Here is a 15,161-nt window from a genome sequence, read left to right as displayed (position 1 = left end):
AGCTCGCATCCGAACGCAAACAAATCGCTCGCGAGCATTCTCCTCCGTATTCTATCGCCCGCATCTGGCCGCCTCCCCCCGCGGCGGCGGCGGCGGCGGCGGCGACGACGACGACGATGGGGCTGGAGATGGAGTCGATGGCGGCGTCGATCGGCGTGTCGGTGCCCGTGCTCCGCTTCCTGCTCTGCTTCGTGGCCACCATCCCGACGGGCCTCCTGTGGCGCGCGGTGCCCGGCGCCACGGGCCGCAACCTGTACGCGGGTTTTACGGGCGCCGCTCTCTCCTACGTCTGCTTCGGGGCCGCGTCCAACCTCCTCTTCGTCGTGCCCATGGCGCTCGGCTACCTCGCCATGCTCCTCTTCCGCCGCCGCGCCGGGCTCATCACCTTCCTCGGCGCCTTCGGCTTCCTCATCGCATGGTGAAACCCTCCCTCCCACCCTTTGTCTCCAGTGGGTTAATTATCAGGGCTTAGTTTCCGGTGAGTAGGAGCAGCGAATGCATACTTGTATGTTGAAATTTGAGTAGAACCGAGCAGGAAAATTACAAGCGCCTCTAGTTTATTTGGATGAGAACCAGCGCAATTGTGGACGGGGCATGAGTGTCGTGGCGCGAGCATTGGAATGCCTATTACTCGAGCTAATTGAACGATTTTGACATCTTTTTCTGAGGGTCTTGTGGTCCTAGTTGAAGTAAGATTGTGAAGGAGGAGAACTGGGTCCTTGCATAGTTGCATTAACTCCACACCAATTTGCCTCTATGCCTGCAGACTTTTCAATAGGTGATCTCTTATTGTTTCCAATGAATAGGTACAAATAGGTCGACCATTATTCTCTTGTAGTTTAGTGAACTGCAAAATGTGGCAGTAGCTTACAATAAAAGTTCATAACTGCTGCATGGATTGCATTTTTCGATTGTTTTCTTGTAGCATCTATACCCTGTCTCAAGTTTTAACTAGATATAACTCATCATCTGTAGTTTTGTTTCAGACACAAGCCAAATATGAAATTTAACTATGGAAGCTAAGTACTGTAATGTGGGGTGTAGAGCCCTATGCATCCCTGCTGGTAGTGTATGGATTTTAAGAGCAAGGTGACTGCTCCGAGGTCTTTTGAGTTGAGATTAGTGTCCTACCAGAAAATTTTGTAGCTATTTTTATACCCAGCTTTTTTCTATTGGACCTCTGAGCTTTTTTGTCAGCTGTGTGTGATTTAAGCTGTATATGACTCCAAACAGTTCATGAGCAATTTGTCCAAACAATTTTATGTTGAGGTCTCATCTGCAGTTTCCTTGCAGCAAGTCTTATAATTACGACCATCCTGTGTTAGTTCTTTATTTTGGATTGCATGGCTTTGATCTATCAGTTAATGTAAATTACTGCCCAGACATCATTTGTTTGTGTTTATGCCTCCACATCCGTCTACTCAGTGAAACGTGTGAAGCACACAACAGATGTAAAGCCGGACCTTTTCATCTGCACTGCTTGGGGTTTTTACTATTGCTTCGACCCTTATTAGTCACCAGCTCCAATGTTTTGTTCTGTGTGTGAGGTCTAGTTTGGTTTTCTATTGGTACTACTAAATAGATTGGTACTAAATAGTAATACCGGGATTCTATTTACGATCCATTGCAAGGAGGAATTGATGAATACGCCCAAAATTGTAATACCACTATGTTTCGATAAAACAAAGAGAAAGATAAGAAAGAGTTAACGTGACATCAAATTTGTAATACCACAATTTTGGATCATCCGAGGATTCTCCTATTTTGACATATGACCAAAGAAACTGCTCCAACAATATGCAAGCACAATTTGTTTATTTGGATGTTTCTCAGTTGTAGTGCCTATCTTGGTGTTCAAGCTAGGGATATCATGAATACGCTAGGAACCTTGACAGGCACTGCGAGATGATGTTGTTTTTACCTCGTGTTGTGAGATGAGATTGTGCATGGTAGGCGCAACAAGATGCAACATTGCAAAAAGGCCAAGGTGACATAAAAACGCAGGAGCATGGTGCATTGGAAAAAGAGAATGGCTTGAACATATACCTATCCTACATATTTTAGTTTGAAGTAAGTCACAATTTTGAGATTACCATCCAAATATACAGGGTGGCGTTTTTTGGTCCGTCGTAACAAACTATTCATTCATAACCTGAGTAATTCAAAGCCGCCCAAAATTGTCCTGTCCTATTAATTAGGATTGGACGAATCAATTCTAGATTTTTGATTTTTTTTTCAAGACAACAACCTAGGATCGATACTGGTGTTGTTTTATCCATTGAATGATATTTTTCTGTAACTTGGTTAATCCAAACCCACTCGTTAGTTATACTGTAGGGACTTTTACTACAGTTCCTACCCAAAAATAGAAAAAGTTCGAATACCATTTAATGAAGTTTGAGTCCGTGGGCACATGCTAATCCCAATTTCATTGTCATCAATAGACGCTCCCTTGTCCTTGGTTTTTTATGAAAATTGCGCTTAACCAATAGTTTCTGTTAACTTGGATCATAAATTTGATATTTGGGTTATTTTCTAGTTAGAAGTGTGAATCTGGATTTACGATCACGAACCAGACCAAAACCGCCGGCTGGCTGTCCCGAGAAACCAGGCAGTTTTGAGCCATTGTTTTTGGTTTTGAAGATTTCATGGGCCAAGCATATATAATAAGTAACATTGTGGACTTTGCATCTAATATGGACTTCTAATACTTTTTTGGGGGGGGGGGGGGTGTTAAAACTGATGCCGCCTCCTCTAATTCAATTATTTTCCCGTGTGGTGCTGAATACTATGCTACCCTATTAATGGGCCTACTATTGCCATAAGTTTCGTGTCATCCAACTACGGTCCAAAAAACAAAGACGGGATAATATGGCAGGTCCTCATGCATTCTGTCGCCACGTTAACCTTTATTTAACCAAGTACGATTTAATTCCTGTTTTACTCCTTACTGAAACAGGCTAGTTATGGACTATATCAATAGCCCCTCTCCATTTTGATGGCATGGCCTGTGTCAAACAAGGCACCATATAGTGATTATCTATAATCCAAATTGAGACCTTAAATACGTCATAGAATACCTTTTGTTTCTTTCCCTTGGCAACCTCTGCCCTATTTCATCAAGATAACAGAAAATATGAAACATGCACATTGCGTCCTGTGTCACAAGCAATGTGTGCGATTGGTGAACATCCTCTATTGGTTGGTGTAAGTTTAGAGCTTTCAACATATCATTTGTTTTTTGAGCTTAGTTTCTGTGTGGATGTAATCCCACCCTCTATTCACACTCTTAATGATGTAGATGCATGATTTTTTCTTATGAAATTAAGTTGCTTGCCTGCTTGTTAATACTATGTCCAACTTCTAGATAGACAAACTTATGCTAATCGCCAGTATCTCAAATATCATTTCCCCCTTTTACACCAACTTAGGAATTAGGCCAACTTATCTGCGTATCTTGAGAGTATGGTCTGAATATCTATCCATTTTTATGTCCAACCTTGCTTCGACATGTTTACTTGCATTGGAAGTATAAATTAGTTATTTATTATTGATTAGTCTTCTCTTTTTTCATATTTTGTTAGTTACTGTCTCCCTTAAAAAAAATGTTCCCTTGTATGCAACATTTTGAAAAGCGAGATGAATCGGTCTACTGAGGTTGGAGCTGTAAGAAAGCATAACCAGTTTTGTGTTCAGAAGGGGCTTCTTGTACGGGCGCATTTAGTTTTAAGCCTATATTTTATTAAACAAAGGCTTGGCCATGACATAATTATGCTGGGACTGTATTTGAATTTAGATAATGTTTGACATGAAAGTGTCGACTATATTGCATAATAATTAACATATTCAAAAGTTCTTACTGTTTTGTTCTTATTACTAGTCATGTGTACTACATGAGCGGAGATGCATGGAAGGAGGGAGGCATTGATGCAACTGGTATGTCATATATATATATAATGTGCAAACAAGTAGGTTTTTTTAGGATTTCTATCCATTTCTTTCTATTGTGCTGCTGATAGTTGACAGTGTTGCATTAGAATTTTGTTATCATCATGTAGTGATAACAATGCCTTCGTTTTTATAAAAGACAAGGAATAATTCATAACCGAATGAAGGCAAGTACAGATCCTTCATTTAGGTCAATCAACTTGTCTTCTATGTTTTATCTACAACGTTGAGAACGTGCAAATCGCACGGTGGTAAGACCTCCATGTGTGAGGCTACCAACCAGGGCTCAAACCCTGGTTCTCGCAAAAAAAGACCCCTCATTGTGTGTTCCCCGTTGTCATGGCGCGGTCGCTTAGCGATAGTGTGCGGGTTGTAGCTGGCTTTCGGGGCCTTTTCTTGACATTAATGCAATACCTTCGGGATGTCTCTCCCCTTGGGTCGAGTTTTTTTTTTTTAATCTACAAGGTTTTGTTTGCGACATCTCTCTGTTAGAAAAATACCAAGCCCTGTTATAGTGTCTTTCCAGAATTCAATTTGTCTGTGCAATGCAGGTGCTTTAATGGTTTTAACACTGAAAGTCATTTCATGCGCAATAAACTACAGTGATGGCCTCTTGAAGGAAGAAGGTCTACGTGATGCTCAGAAAAAGTACCGATTGACTAAGCTTCCTTCTCTAGTTGAATATTTTGGCTACTGCCTCTGCTGTGGCAGCCACTTTGCTGGACCGGTATATGAGATGAAAGATTATCTTGAATGGACTGAAAGGAAAGGAGTAAGTGGCCTTCATCTACTCTGTGTGGGTTATGCTATCTTTTGCCTTTTCCTGATATTCGTTAATCTTCTGCAGATATGGGCTAGCCCAACTCCTTCACCATTGTTACCTACTTTGCGTGCTCTAGTTCAGGCTGGTATATGCATGGGGTTATATTTGTATCTGTCACCTAAATTTCCACTCTCACAGTTTAGTGAGCCCCTATATTATGAATGGGGTTTCTGGCACCGGCTCTTCTATCAGTACATGTCAGGCTTTACTGCTCGTTGGAAATATTACTTTATATGGTCAGTTTCAGAAGCTGCAATTATTATATCTGGTCTGGGCTTTACTGGCTGGTCGGATTCTTCTCCTCCAAAAGCCAAATGGGATCGTGCAAAAAATGTTGATGTCTTAGGTGTCGAATTAGCTGGAAGTGCAGTTCAATTGCCCCTTGTGTGGAATATTCAAGTGAGCACATGGCTACGATACTGTAAGTTCCGTCTCTTGATAAAGTTCATTAACATCACCAACCTTGTTAACTTGCTCTGTTGGATGATAAAATGCTCTTTTTTTAACTCAATTTAATCTATCAGTATGGAAGTGCTTTTAGGGCTTCCCCCAAAGAGTAGAAATCATAATTTCAAAGCAATTGAGAGTCTAATTTGCAACCAACTTCTATCCATTATTGTCTTTACCACTTCCATGATTTGCGCAACTTGGTTTGGGAGAGCACATAAACACTTCTACATCTGTGGCTGTTGTTTTTTCTTTGATTTTTTTTTTGTGACATTTGATTTGACAGTGTAACTGAAAAAAAGCCTGTGGTCGCCAGACTATTTCAAAATTTGTACATGTAAAATACGCACTCACATGTATTAGTATGTGTTGAACTCAATATTGACTTCTTGGGAATAATGTTCCACTCTAGATGTGGGTATGCACTAAGTGTATGGCACAGTTGAAACGGTGCACTTATATTTCTATAATGAACTGAGTATCATTCATTCAGAGTAGTATATATTATTCATTGCATAAGACTAACTTGTATTGTATGGCTCCGCAACTGTTTCAGATGTGTATGAGAGGCTAATTCAGAAAGGAAAGAAACCTGGTTTCCTTCAGTTGTTGGGCACACAGACAGTTAGTGCCATCTGGCATGTGAGTTATATATCTTCCCTCTCCTATGTATTTAGTTCATGGTGATTGTAGCTTGTACATTTTATCATGTAGTAGAGCAGCCTGATGTTAGTTGGACCAAATGTTTCTAATGAAGCTAGAATATTACTTTAGGAAATTAGATCTGCTATTGTCCTGGTGCCTTAGTAGAGGCTGCATGTGGAAATTGCAAATTGCCCTTTGCCCGTTGATCATGAACTTGTTAGACACTTCAACATATTAAAAAATAATGTTATTTTTACCCCACCAAGCTTTTGTCACTGCATAAATTTATCCACACGGATTTGTCCTTTCATCTGATTTTTTTCATTCTACAGGGACTGTATCCTGGATATATCATATTCTTTGTTCAATCAGCATTGATGATAAATGGTTCACGAGGTAACTCTCTATCTCTTTATTGTTGGGCTTGTTGCTGCTAAGCTCATTTCCTGAGGTGTATTTTGTTAAAATGCTATTTGAACTTGTGATTTGATTTTGACTTATCTTTCAATACAGTTATATACAGATGGCAACAAGCTGCGAGCAATTCAGTCCTCTGCAGTATCCTGGCTTTGCTAAATTTTGCGTATACTCTTCTGGTGCTTAATTACTCATGCATTGGCTTCCAGGTCAGCTTCAATCCTTTGAATCAGGCTCTGTTTTTCCTTATATCATATTGTAACACGTTAGTGCTTCTCTAAATGATTTCTCAAAGATTCCTGCAAAAAATTTGACTTCATGTTGGTCCTTACCTTCGATGACATATATTTTTGAAGTAACATTGTAGGCTTCATTTTACCATCATTGTAACAACCGACCAGAATCAAAACCAGAATGTTTTCTGAGTATCTTTGGTGTCATACTACTATATCCTTTGGATGATGAGATGATTATTAGCTCAGTGGGCAAGAAGTATATTTTAAGAAATGCACGACAATGATAACACAATATTAATAATGCTGTTTTTCACGTAGGTTAAGTTTCCTTGTGTCTTTCTGCAGAAACTTTGGACCTACTCCCTCCAGAATGATCTTTCTCACTATCTTTTGTGTAACACAGCGTGGTACTTACTATGGTGTGTATCTTTGTCTTCTGAAGGTACTGAGCTTCAAGGAAACCTTGGCATCCTACCAGAGCGTATATTATGTTGGCACGATTGTTCCCATTGTATGTGTCCTGCTGGGCTATGTCATCAAGCCAGCAAGGCCTCTGAAACCGAAGACTCGGAAGGCAGAGTGAGGGATATATACCGACGTGATCATGACATAGAAGAACGACGGAGAAGCTTTGACGACGATAACGACAAGCTAGTTTTCAGTTTATTTATGCCCTCTTCTTGAACACTATCAAATTTAGCACGAGGATAATGTGGTGGCCCCAGCTCTCATTCTTTGGAACTCCATTGTGATTGACCAATCATTAAAACGTGGCGCACCCATTGGGTTTTTCTTCTATTTAACGACTACAGTTTTCCTGATTACCAAAGGACTTTGGATTGATAAGCCTCTCGATACAGTTTTCCTGACAGTTGACTGTATTCAAAGCCATGTCTTTCAGGTCTCGACACCTTTCCACCTGGAGCCTGATGGAAGTGTGAATACGCATGGTCCTCGCACCCTCACATTCCATCGTGGTAGTTGTTACCGAGCTCCTAGAACCCAGCATCCGTGTTTTGACTCCACCATTGCATCTGCTCACTTTGAATGCAATTTTGGTGCGATGGTAGCTGAAGTTGACTCGTGGCCACCAACAGGTCATAGACAATGAACCAAGCCTTACGTGTCGGTCTCATACATGGTGCTTCTGCTGCCGCTGCGGTATACGCCTGCCTGGGTGGCCCGGTCCAAACTAACGTGCGGCAGAGGCGGTGGCAATGGTGTTGGTCGCGTCATACTCATCTAGTATGCTGGATTGCTGGGCCATTGCCAATCCTAGGGCTACATGGACTGCGTAAGCTGCAAATGCTTCTTTATTGGTGCTCTGCAGAGCGCGCACCGGACACCACAACGACTTGTAAAAGGAAAACGCGGTATGCTACAATACAATGGCGTTGATCTGGTCATGACCGTGACTGGCTTCTGGATTCCACTGAATCACTTATCCGTCATGCGCTAGCTCTGGTGCCACTCGAGCCTCGGCGTCTAGGACTCGAGATCGCCAAAAATGCTGAGCAGTGTACCAAGTCAGTCTTTTCTTTCCGGATAGAGAATGCGCGGGGTCCAACAGTACAGCTGACGGCGTCTCCGACACGATCAGGTTGAGATTGCAATTTCCAAGGCTGGTTAACTCCTCTTGACGTGAAAGTGAAACCCAGTCCACTTTTCCTCTCCACTGTTTCGATCAGGCTGCACTCACGCCCATGATTTCAATCAAAGTTTGCAACCACAGCTGAGCTTCAAAAAGAAGACCGATGTTTTCGAAGACCGATGTTTTCGTTGGTCTCTGATTGCGACGCAACTAGCAGCCTAGCACCATCGTCCGTCTCGCGCTCCGTGCCTCACACGCGCCGGTGCTCGCGGTCTTCCACCCGGTGACCCGGCCGCAGCATAGGAGGTGGGCGTACCAGCGACCAGAGCACGACGGCCACACGCAAGCGGGGCCGCTCGGCGTTCGCGCGCCCATGCCCTGGACGCGACACGTAGCAGCAGGCAGCCTTGCCGGCCGGGGACCCTGCAGACCGCCTCCGCTCCGGAGCATACATAATTACTCACTATTACTGGTAAGCGCAGAGCACAGTTTTATAAACGCGCCAGCATCAGCATGCATGGATGGCTGACGAGACAACTCTCAACGCATGATCTTTTTGACACAAACGGCCACTAGGCGAGCGAGTGCTTTTGCAGGGGGCCTCTGCTATTTGCTCAAGGGGCCAGCTAGCCTTATTAGCCATCACTAAGCGCTGCATGAGGTGCGTCGCGAAAGGCAACTCCATCGGACACTACGTGGCTATTCGGCCGTTCATTTTTTTCATATGATCCTTATCTATTTATTATTCTCTTATTTTTTATATTTTTTAAACTCTCTAATATGAATTTTAATGTAAATTGTTATGATAAACCACACGTCTGCATAACCCGATAGAATTTTCCCTTCCAAAACGCATCTACAGTTTGGTGTAACTGTAATGGTAAGCGCTGCAGCATGCTGGCGTGCATGCATGCAGAAAATCCCAGCTTTGCTAGACTCAGTAGGTACCACTGCAGAGTTTTCATTACTATAAAAACTATTTTTTTTATATTTAAAGTATTTTTTATAGGTGAGTCATATGACAAATTGTCTAACTAGTTGGTGATCCTCTTGTGGTTTTGGGTCGCATATGGAAACAAATTTCCACACGACAGCTGCCTGTGGTAATGGCACGATTTTCAGAGACGGAAGACGTAATAAACCGCATGTGTAAAAGGTCTGTCGAGGGTAAATCTCTGATAGTGATTTCGGGGTATGTTGAACAATGGGTACGTGATCTTTGTTCAGAATGCGTCTGCTAAATCTGGCTGTGTATGTGCAACTCAAGAACATCGGGGTTTATCCAAGTTCAGGTCCTCCTCAGGGTAATAGCCCTACATCCTGTATATTCTTTTTCTTGTGGTCTAAGCCGGTTACAGATGATGTTCTTGTCAAGCCTTCTTCTTGACCTCTTTCGCCTCTAGACCTCTCTTTCTTCTCTCCCATCCCCCTCTGAGAGCCTAGTACTCCTCCCTTTATATATCAGAGGGAGAGATGACTTACATGCGAGTTAAGATATAGATCCAGGCATAGCTAGAGCTTTCTACCTAGGCCCATCATTACTAAGAGAAGATGTATCCCATTTGCTCTACGGCGCCACAGAGCCTGTCCCATCGCTCCACCGCCTGTGTCATCCCGGTCGCCCGGACTGTTTTGTCCCGTCCCCACGCGCCACCTGCGCACCTGCAAAAACACTCCTGCCACGCCTGTCAAGCCATCCCGTAGTGTTTAATGCTACGGGACGGGTCACGATCACTTTGCGCCGACCATGCCATGGACGACCGAAAAGGGGACCTGGGGAAGGGAATTACTCAAGTGAAAAAAGCATTTATTGTGATTACATTGCTTAGACACATACCTATCCCGCGACCAGAGGAGAGTGGTCGCGGGGTTTGCTCCTGCGACTGGGGACTGGTCGCAGAGCTCGGTCGGAGAGCCAGGTTGAGTGGTCGCTGACTGGTCGCGCGGTTGCTGACTGGTCGTGCGGGAGGATCATAGTTTCGGACAAAATGTGGCATACGGTACCTGCTGATATCTTACCGGTATGGATCCGCCCGCGAGGGGACCCCACTATTCTTTACGCTGATAGTAGCCCCCAAGCTACTTCGCGGATGCAGTGGACAGAACAGTCTGTCAGATGACCGTGGCTGGACTTAGTCGAACCACTTGGGACCTAGGTGAACATGAGTTCACCCGGGGGGTGATCAGTGATATGGTCCATTCTTGTGGTCACCCTAGAAAATCGCATCCCGAGGGGAGGTTAACCGTCCATAGAAAAAGGATAGTGCGAGAGAGAAACCTTAATGGGCACTGGACTTTGAGGGAATTTTGGTTCCCCAGACGGATCCTCGGGAGACAAGGCAGTGGAACCGAGTCGATCCTATAAATGGGATGACAGAAAGCCCCAGGAATCTCTCTATCACCCAAGCTCTTGCGCTAGAGACCCTCGCCTCCAACCCCCATTAGAGCCTTTCAAACAACCACCACTGTATCCTCACGGCGCCGCGCACTGGAAAGGAGGTCGACTTCCCAAAGTCTAAGTGCACTGCTGCGAAGCTAAAGTAGATGTACAAGAATCGTCTGCTTCCACGCCGTTTGTCCTCCGGGTACCACCCTAGGGGAGATGTTCCTGCTCCTACCAGGGGGATATCATAAATCTTTGCTTCATTTTTCTTGGCCGGTCTCGTCCCCTCTTTCTTCGAGTTCTTCTACACCGTCATCTCCTTCTATAACATCTGTCATCTTCATCTAAATCCCAACTCTATCATCATACTGAGCATCTTTGCTCACATGTACGAGAACTTCATAGGGGTCGAGCCATGTCTCGATCTCTTCAGATTTTTCTATGTGGCTCGGCTGTAGCCAGGGCCGGCCACCAGGAGCTGCGGTTTCTGTCTCCGAGACGGTGTCGCTAGCTCCTACTGGGAGATGAACCTAAAATCGTCGTGGTCGGGCTGGAGGGAGGAGTGGTTCTACCTCACGACCGACGACTCCCTCGACAACCTTCGCGTGCCCGAAGCGCCGGCACGTCTTGCAGAGAGTTGGGCAAGCTCTCCCAGTTGATCGCCGAGCTACTATCCCTCGTCGACCTGGTCAGGGGGGCTAGCAACAGCTGGTCTTTCGGGATCAGATGTCTGTGCGCAACTTCATCAAGCGCCGGCTCTGCCCCTTATGGCGAAGGGCGCACCCAGCCTACCTGTATACTGGGAGCAACGATGATACCCGGGAGAGTTCCGTACGTAATGTTACAACCATCTCCTTGCCTCGGGAGGCTTGATCGAGTGGTGTTTTACCATTATTGTTTTCAAATCTTTCCGACGAGGTCATCGATTGGTGTGTTAGATTGTTGATGGTGGTGGCCGCCAAGAAAGGAGGCCCTCCGTGCATCCCTCTATGCGAGCTCCCTCCAGTGGATAGGGCGCATGTTAGGCTGGTATGTTTGATATTTTTCTGAATTCCCTATTCCAAGTTTTTTTCTTGGCCAAAGTTTTATTTTTCACGCTATCTTCAACATCTTCCCGAGGTCAATGCCCTAAGGCCAGTAATCGATGAGGTCGACGAGGCCCTTTGGGAGATCGACCAGGAAGCGTCTGCCCCTGCCCCGGACGTCCCTCATCCTGGTTGCGCTTTGCACCGAACTAGGTCGAGGGGCGACCAACCTCCACATAGTTTGATGGTGGTCGAGGGTGGTGGCCCCATGAGTGATGCCGGTTAGCAGGAGGCCGACCAGGCGCCCCGCGACTGGTCCAGGACCGACCTAGCGTCTTGCGGCCAGATCGGGACCGACCCGACGCCCCGTGGCCAATCCGGGACTGACCCGGTGCCCCGCGTCCGGTCCAGGACCAACCTGGCGCCCAGCGACCAGTCCGCGACCGACCCAGTGCCGCGCGACTAAATCCATCTTGGCCAAGCGCGGTTCGACTCTACCACTGGGGACCTAGCGTTTATACGACGCGGGAAGAGGGCGACGAAAGGATCGTTGGATGCGGGGGCGTCAAAACGTCCCTGCAAGACCCCAAGCACAGGCGGCCCACTCACGGGGTTGTCCTCTCCGACCGACCGATCTGGCAGGTTTGTGAGGTCCAAGCTCGTGCTCCATCCTCCGTCACAGATATAAGCTTTTCTGGGCAGTTGTAGATACTTTGAACTGCTCTTTTCTTCTTGATTCTGCAACTTTGCTGGTTTGTTGTAGGCCCTCGATGATCAACGTGACCACCCCCCCCCCGACGGTGCCCCGGCCTGATGCCCCTACGCCCCTGCCAGCGTTGGCTTTGCCCCTTGGCGCATCGACGGCGGCTCTAGGCCCCACGGGCTTGGTCGAGGAGTCTGTTTCGACTCCTAACTTGCTCTCGTGGGTCGGTCTTTTCCCGGCCACCATCTGCAAGCTGGTCGAAGAGAAGGAGATGACGACCAGCAGATGCACCGAGCTGGAGAAGCAGCTGACCAAGATGCAGAGGAGGTGCGGTGATCTCTCCTAAGAGAAAGCTGCGCTGGCCACCAAGCGCTCCCAGCTCAAGGTGGAAGAGCGCACTACCTTTAACGTCCTCCGGGAAGCCTTCGGAGCGCTGGCGGATCCACTGAGTAGCCTCAGGCTGGGGGTGATCGAGCCGAAGGATGGCCGCACTGCCCAAGCCTTGGCCTACACCCTTCGGGTCCTTGCAGAGCACTTCTCTGAGCTCCCTATCACCCTGGCGTTGAGGGGGGTAGAGGACATTTCGCAAGCGGTGAGGGCAACTATGGAGTATATCTTCCAGTGCTATCTGCAGTTGTGACCCTAACTTCAACTTGAACTTGGTCCAGGAAGGGGCCGCGGTTGTCGGACCAAAAGCCGAGGAGAGACTTCAGTGGGAGTGCCAGGGGGCAGTGGACTACATGATGTCCATCTTCCGGGTGGAGGCCACCGAGGAGTAAAAAACTCGATTGTAACCTTTGTTATGTAACATTTTTTGAATGGAGCACCCACACCTTTGTTTCTTGGCAAGATTGTGTCTTTGTGGTCGTAGAGTTCTCGAAGTCTTCGAGCCTTCTGCCCGAACCGACCTGCCGCCCATGCTGAATGGCCCCCCAACCCTCATCGAATCCCCAACCATATCTGTCGATCACCCTTCCGACAGGCAATCTTTGGAGGTGGCGGCTAGACGTGTGCGGGGGTCTGTGGCCGAGCAGGCGAGTACTTCGAGCGACCTTCAAGGTGCATTGCACCGACCACTCGCACTGCGTGATGGTCCTAGGTTACACTAGTAGGGTTCGACCGGTTGACACCGGTGTGGCTTACGCTTTGTTTTTTGACTAGCCTACCGGGAGGAGTTACTCGGGGCAAAGAGGAATCTGGAATAGGCAACCAGGGAAAGCGCCCAGTAGAGGGAGGAGTTCTACGACCGCATTCGCCGCTGCCAGGAAGATTTCTATGCGGTGCGAAAGGAACTTGGGCGGCTGACCAAGGAGAGCGATGAGCGGCGAGTGGTGTTCTACAACCAACTCAGCCGAGTTTTTACCCCTTTCGACTCATTGCTTCGGTCCGCTGGTGTCCAGGTCCGTCTGACCCCTGGGAACACCATGTTCGGTCATGTCGAGTGGTTTCTAGCAGCCTCTGAGGAGGCAGGTGGCCTTGAGTAGAGGATTCACGAGATCGTCGGAGACCATCTTTTCGAGGTCGGAGTCTCCGGCGCCTGCCTGGCCCTTGCCTGCGTCAGCGACTACTTCCCCGACGTGGACCTCTTGCTGGTAGTCGGTACTGGTTTTGAAGGTACTCGAATGACCACGGAGGAACTCAACGCCCGGGTTGATTCTTTTTCGTATGTCGTTCGTTCATGTCTTTGGACCATTCAATTCGACCCTCTAAGAGGTATTTTTGGGTCCTAGGAGGAATGTCGTAGGCTTGTCTGGAACCAACCCCCGGGCTTTGTAATGACTGGCATTTGGCCCTTATGTGGGTCTTCTCTATATTTGGATGATGAATAGCCTTCGAAGTGCCTGTATCGCTTAGGGAGGATCGCATTAAGCCGCTCGCGAGCAACATTCCTGGTGCTGAGGGAGACACTTAGCACGAAGAGCCTTTCGGTGGCGACCAGCGCTCGACCTGATTTAGCACTTGCAGCAATGTGGTCGTTAACCCTCGGGCACCTTTACCCTATCATCGTGCGAGCGGGTTAGCTTTGGATCTCGTCCCATCAATACGAGCGAGCGGGCTAAACAAATCTTGGAACTTTGCAGGAAACCGTGTTTGTCCATGGAGTCTTGCAACATAAAGAGCGTGATTACTTTAATTTGGAAAAACTTACAAATTATGTCCACGCTCGTCCGGAAGGTCCTGCAAAATAGTCAAACAGGCTCGTCTCCGAGCAGCCTCATACATAGAGCTAGCGCACCGCGAGCTGTATGATCGACGACTGACCACCCCGGCCAACCCGACCGCGTGAGGCCAAGAAACTGGAGGTCGTCAGTGACCTGTGACCAGTTTCACATGTGGCGGTCACGGCCGTGCCTGAGGATAGGAATTTAGAGCCCATAGACAGCGAAAAGCCGAGAGACTGGTATGGTTTGCAGTGGTTAGGCTGGTAGGTTGGTATTCCGGTCGTGGTGCTGGCATGACTCACTCCTTTTCACCTTCTCGCGAGCATCCTGGAGGGCAGTGGGAGGTCCGTCCTCCACGTTTGCTTCCGAGGATGTTAGGGAGTGCTATGCTCCCCCCATCCTGAGCGATGTACTTCAGTAAAGGTTCATTGGTCCCTTGGCGATAGAGGATTCCCTCTACCAAGGGATGGGTCACGGTCGCTCTGCACTGACCACGTCGTGGATGACCGAAAAGGAGACTTGGGGAAGGGAACTACTCAAGTGAAAAAAGCATTTATTGTGATTACATTGCTTAGACAAATACCTCCCCGTGACCAGAGGAGAGTGGTCACGGGGTTTGCTCCTGCGACTGGGGACTGGTCACGGAGCTCGGTCGGAGAGCCTGGTTGCATGGTCGCTGGCTAGTCGCGCGGTTGCTGACTAGTCGTGCGGGAGGACCATGGTTCCAGACAAAACGTGGCATGTGGTACTTGTTGATATCTGACCAACGTGGGTCCTCCCG

The 15,161-nt window shown here is 47.2% G+C and overlaps 1 protein-coding gene across 1 annotated transcript; it reads left to right on the top strand.

Annotated features, from left to right (window-relative positions):
• Positions 1–7,314, top strand: LOC133921551 (lysophospholipid acyltransferase 1-like). The gene is made up of 8 exons (XM_062366474.1): positions 1–418; positions 3,881–3,936; positions 4,500–4,720; positions 4,796–5,192; positions 5,775–5,860; positions 6,196–6,259; positions 6,377–6,489; positions 6,959–7,314. Exons 1-8 carry the CDS (start codon positions 117–119, stop codon positions 7,097–7,099), a joined length of 1,380 nt encoding a protein of 459 aa, XP_062222458.1. The 5' UTR covers positions 1–116; the 3' UTR covers positions 7,100–7,314.
• The last annotated feature ends 7,847 nt before the right edge of the window (positions 7,315–15,161 follow it).

The sequence above is a fragment of the Phragmites australis genome, chromosome 6 (genome assembly GCF_958298935.1).
Source record: "Phragmites australis chromosome 6, lpPhrAust1.1, whole genome shotgun sequence".
Taxonomy (NCBI): Eukaryota; Viridiplantae; Streptophyta; class Magnoliopsida; order Poales; family Poaceae; genus Phragmites; species Phragmites australis.
The sequence above is the reverse complement of the archived record's forward strand: the minus strand, read 5'-3'. Positions and strand labels throughout refer to the sequence as shown.

Excerpts from the sequence above, each read along its gene's own strand:
- LOC133921551 (XM_062366474.1), top strand. The coding sequence starts at position 117 with ATGGGGCTGGAGATGGAGTCGATGGCGGCGTCGATCGGCGTGTCGGTG. Across the intron at positions 419-3,880 it reads TTCGGCTTCCTCATCGCATG|TCATGTGTACTACATGAGCG; the intron begins GTGAAACCCTCC and ends TCTTATTACTAG. Across the intron at positions 5,861-6,195 it reads CAGTTAGTGCCATCTGGCAT|GGACTGTATCCTGGATATAT; the intron begins GTGAGTTATATA and ends TTCATTCTACAG.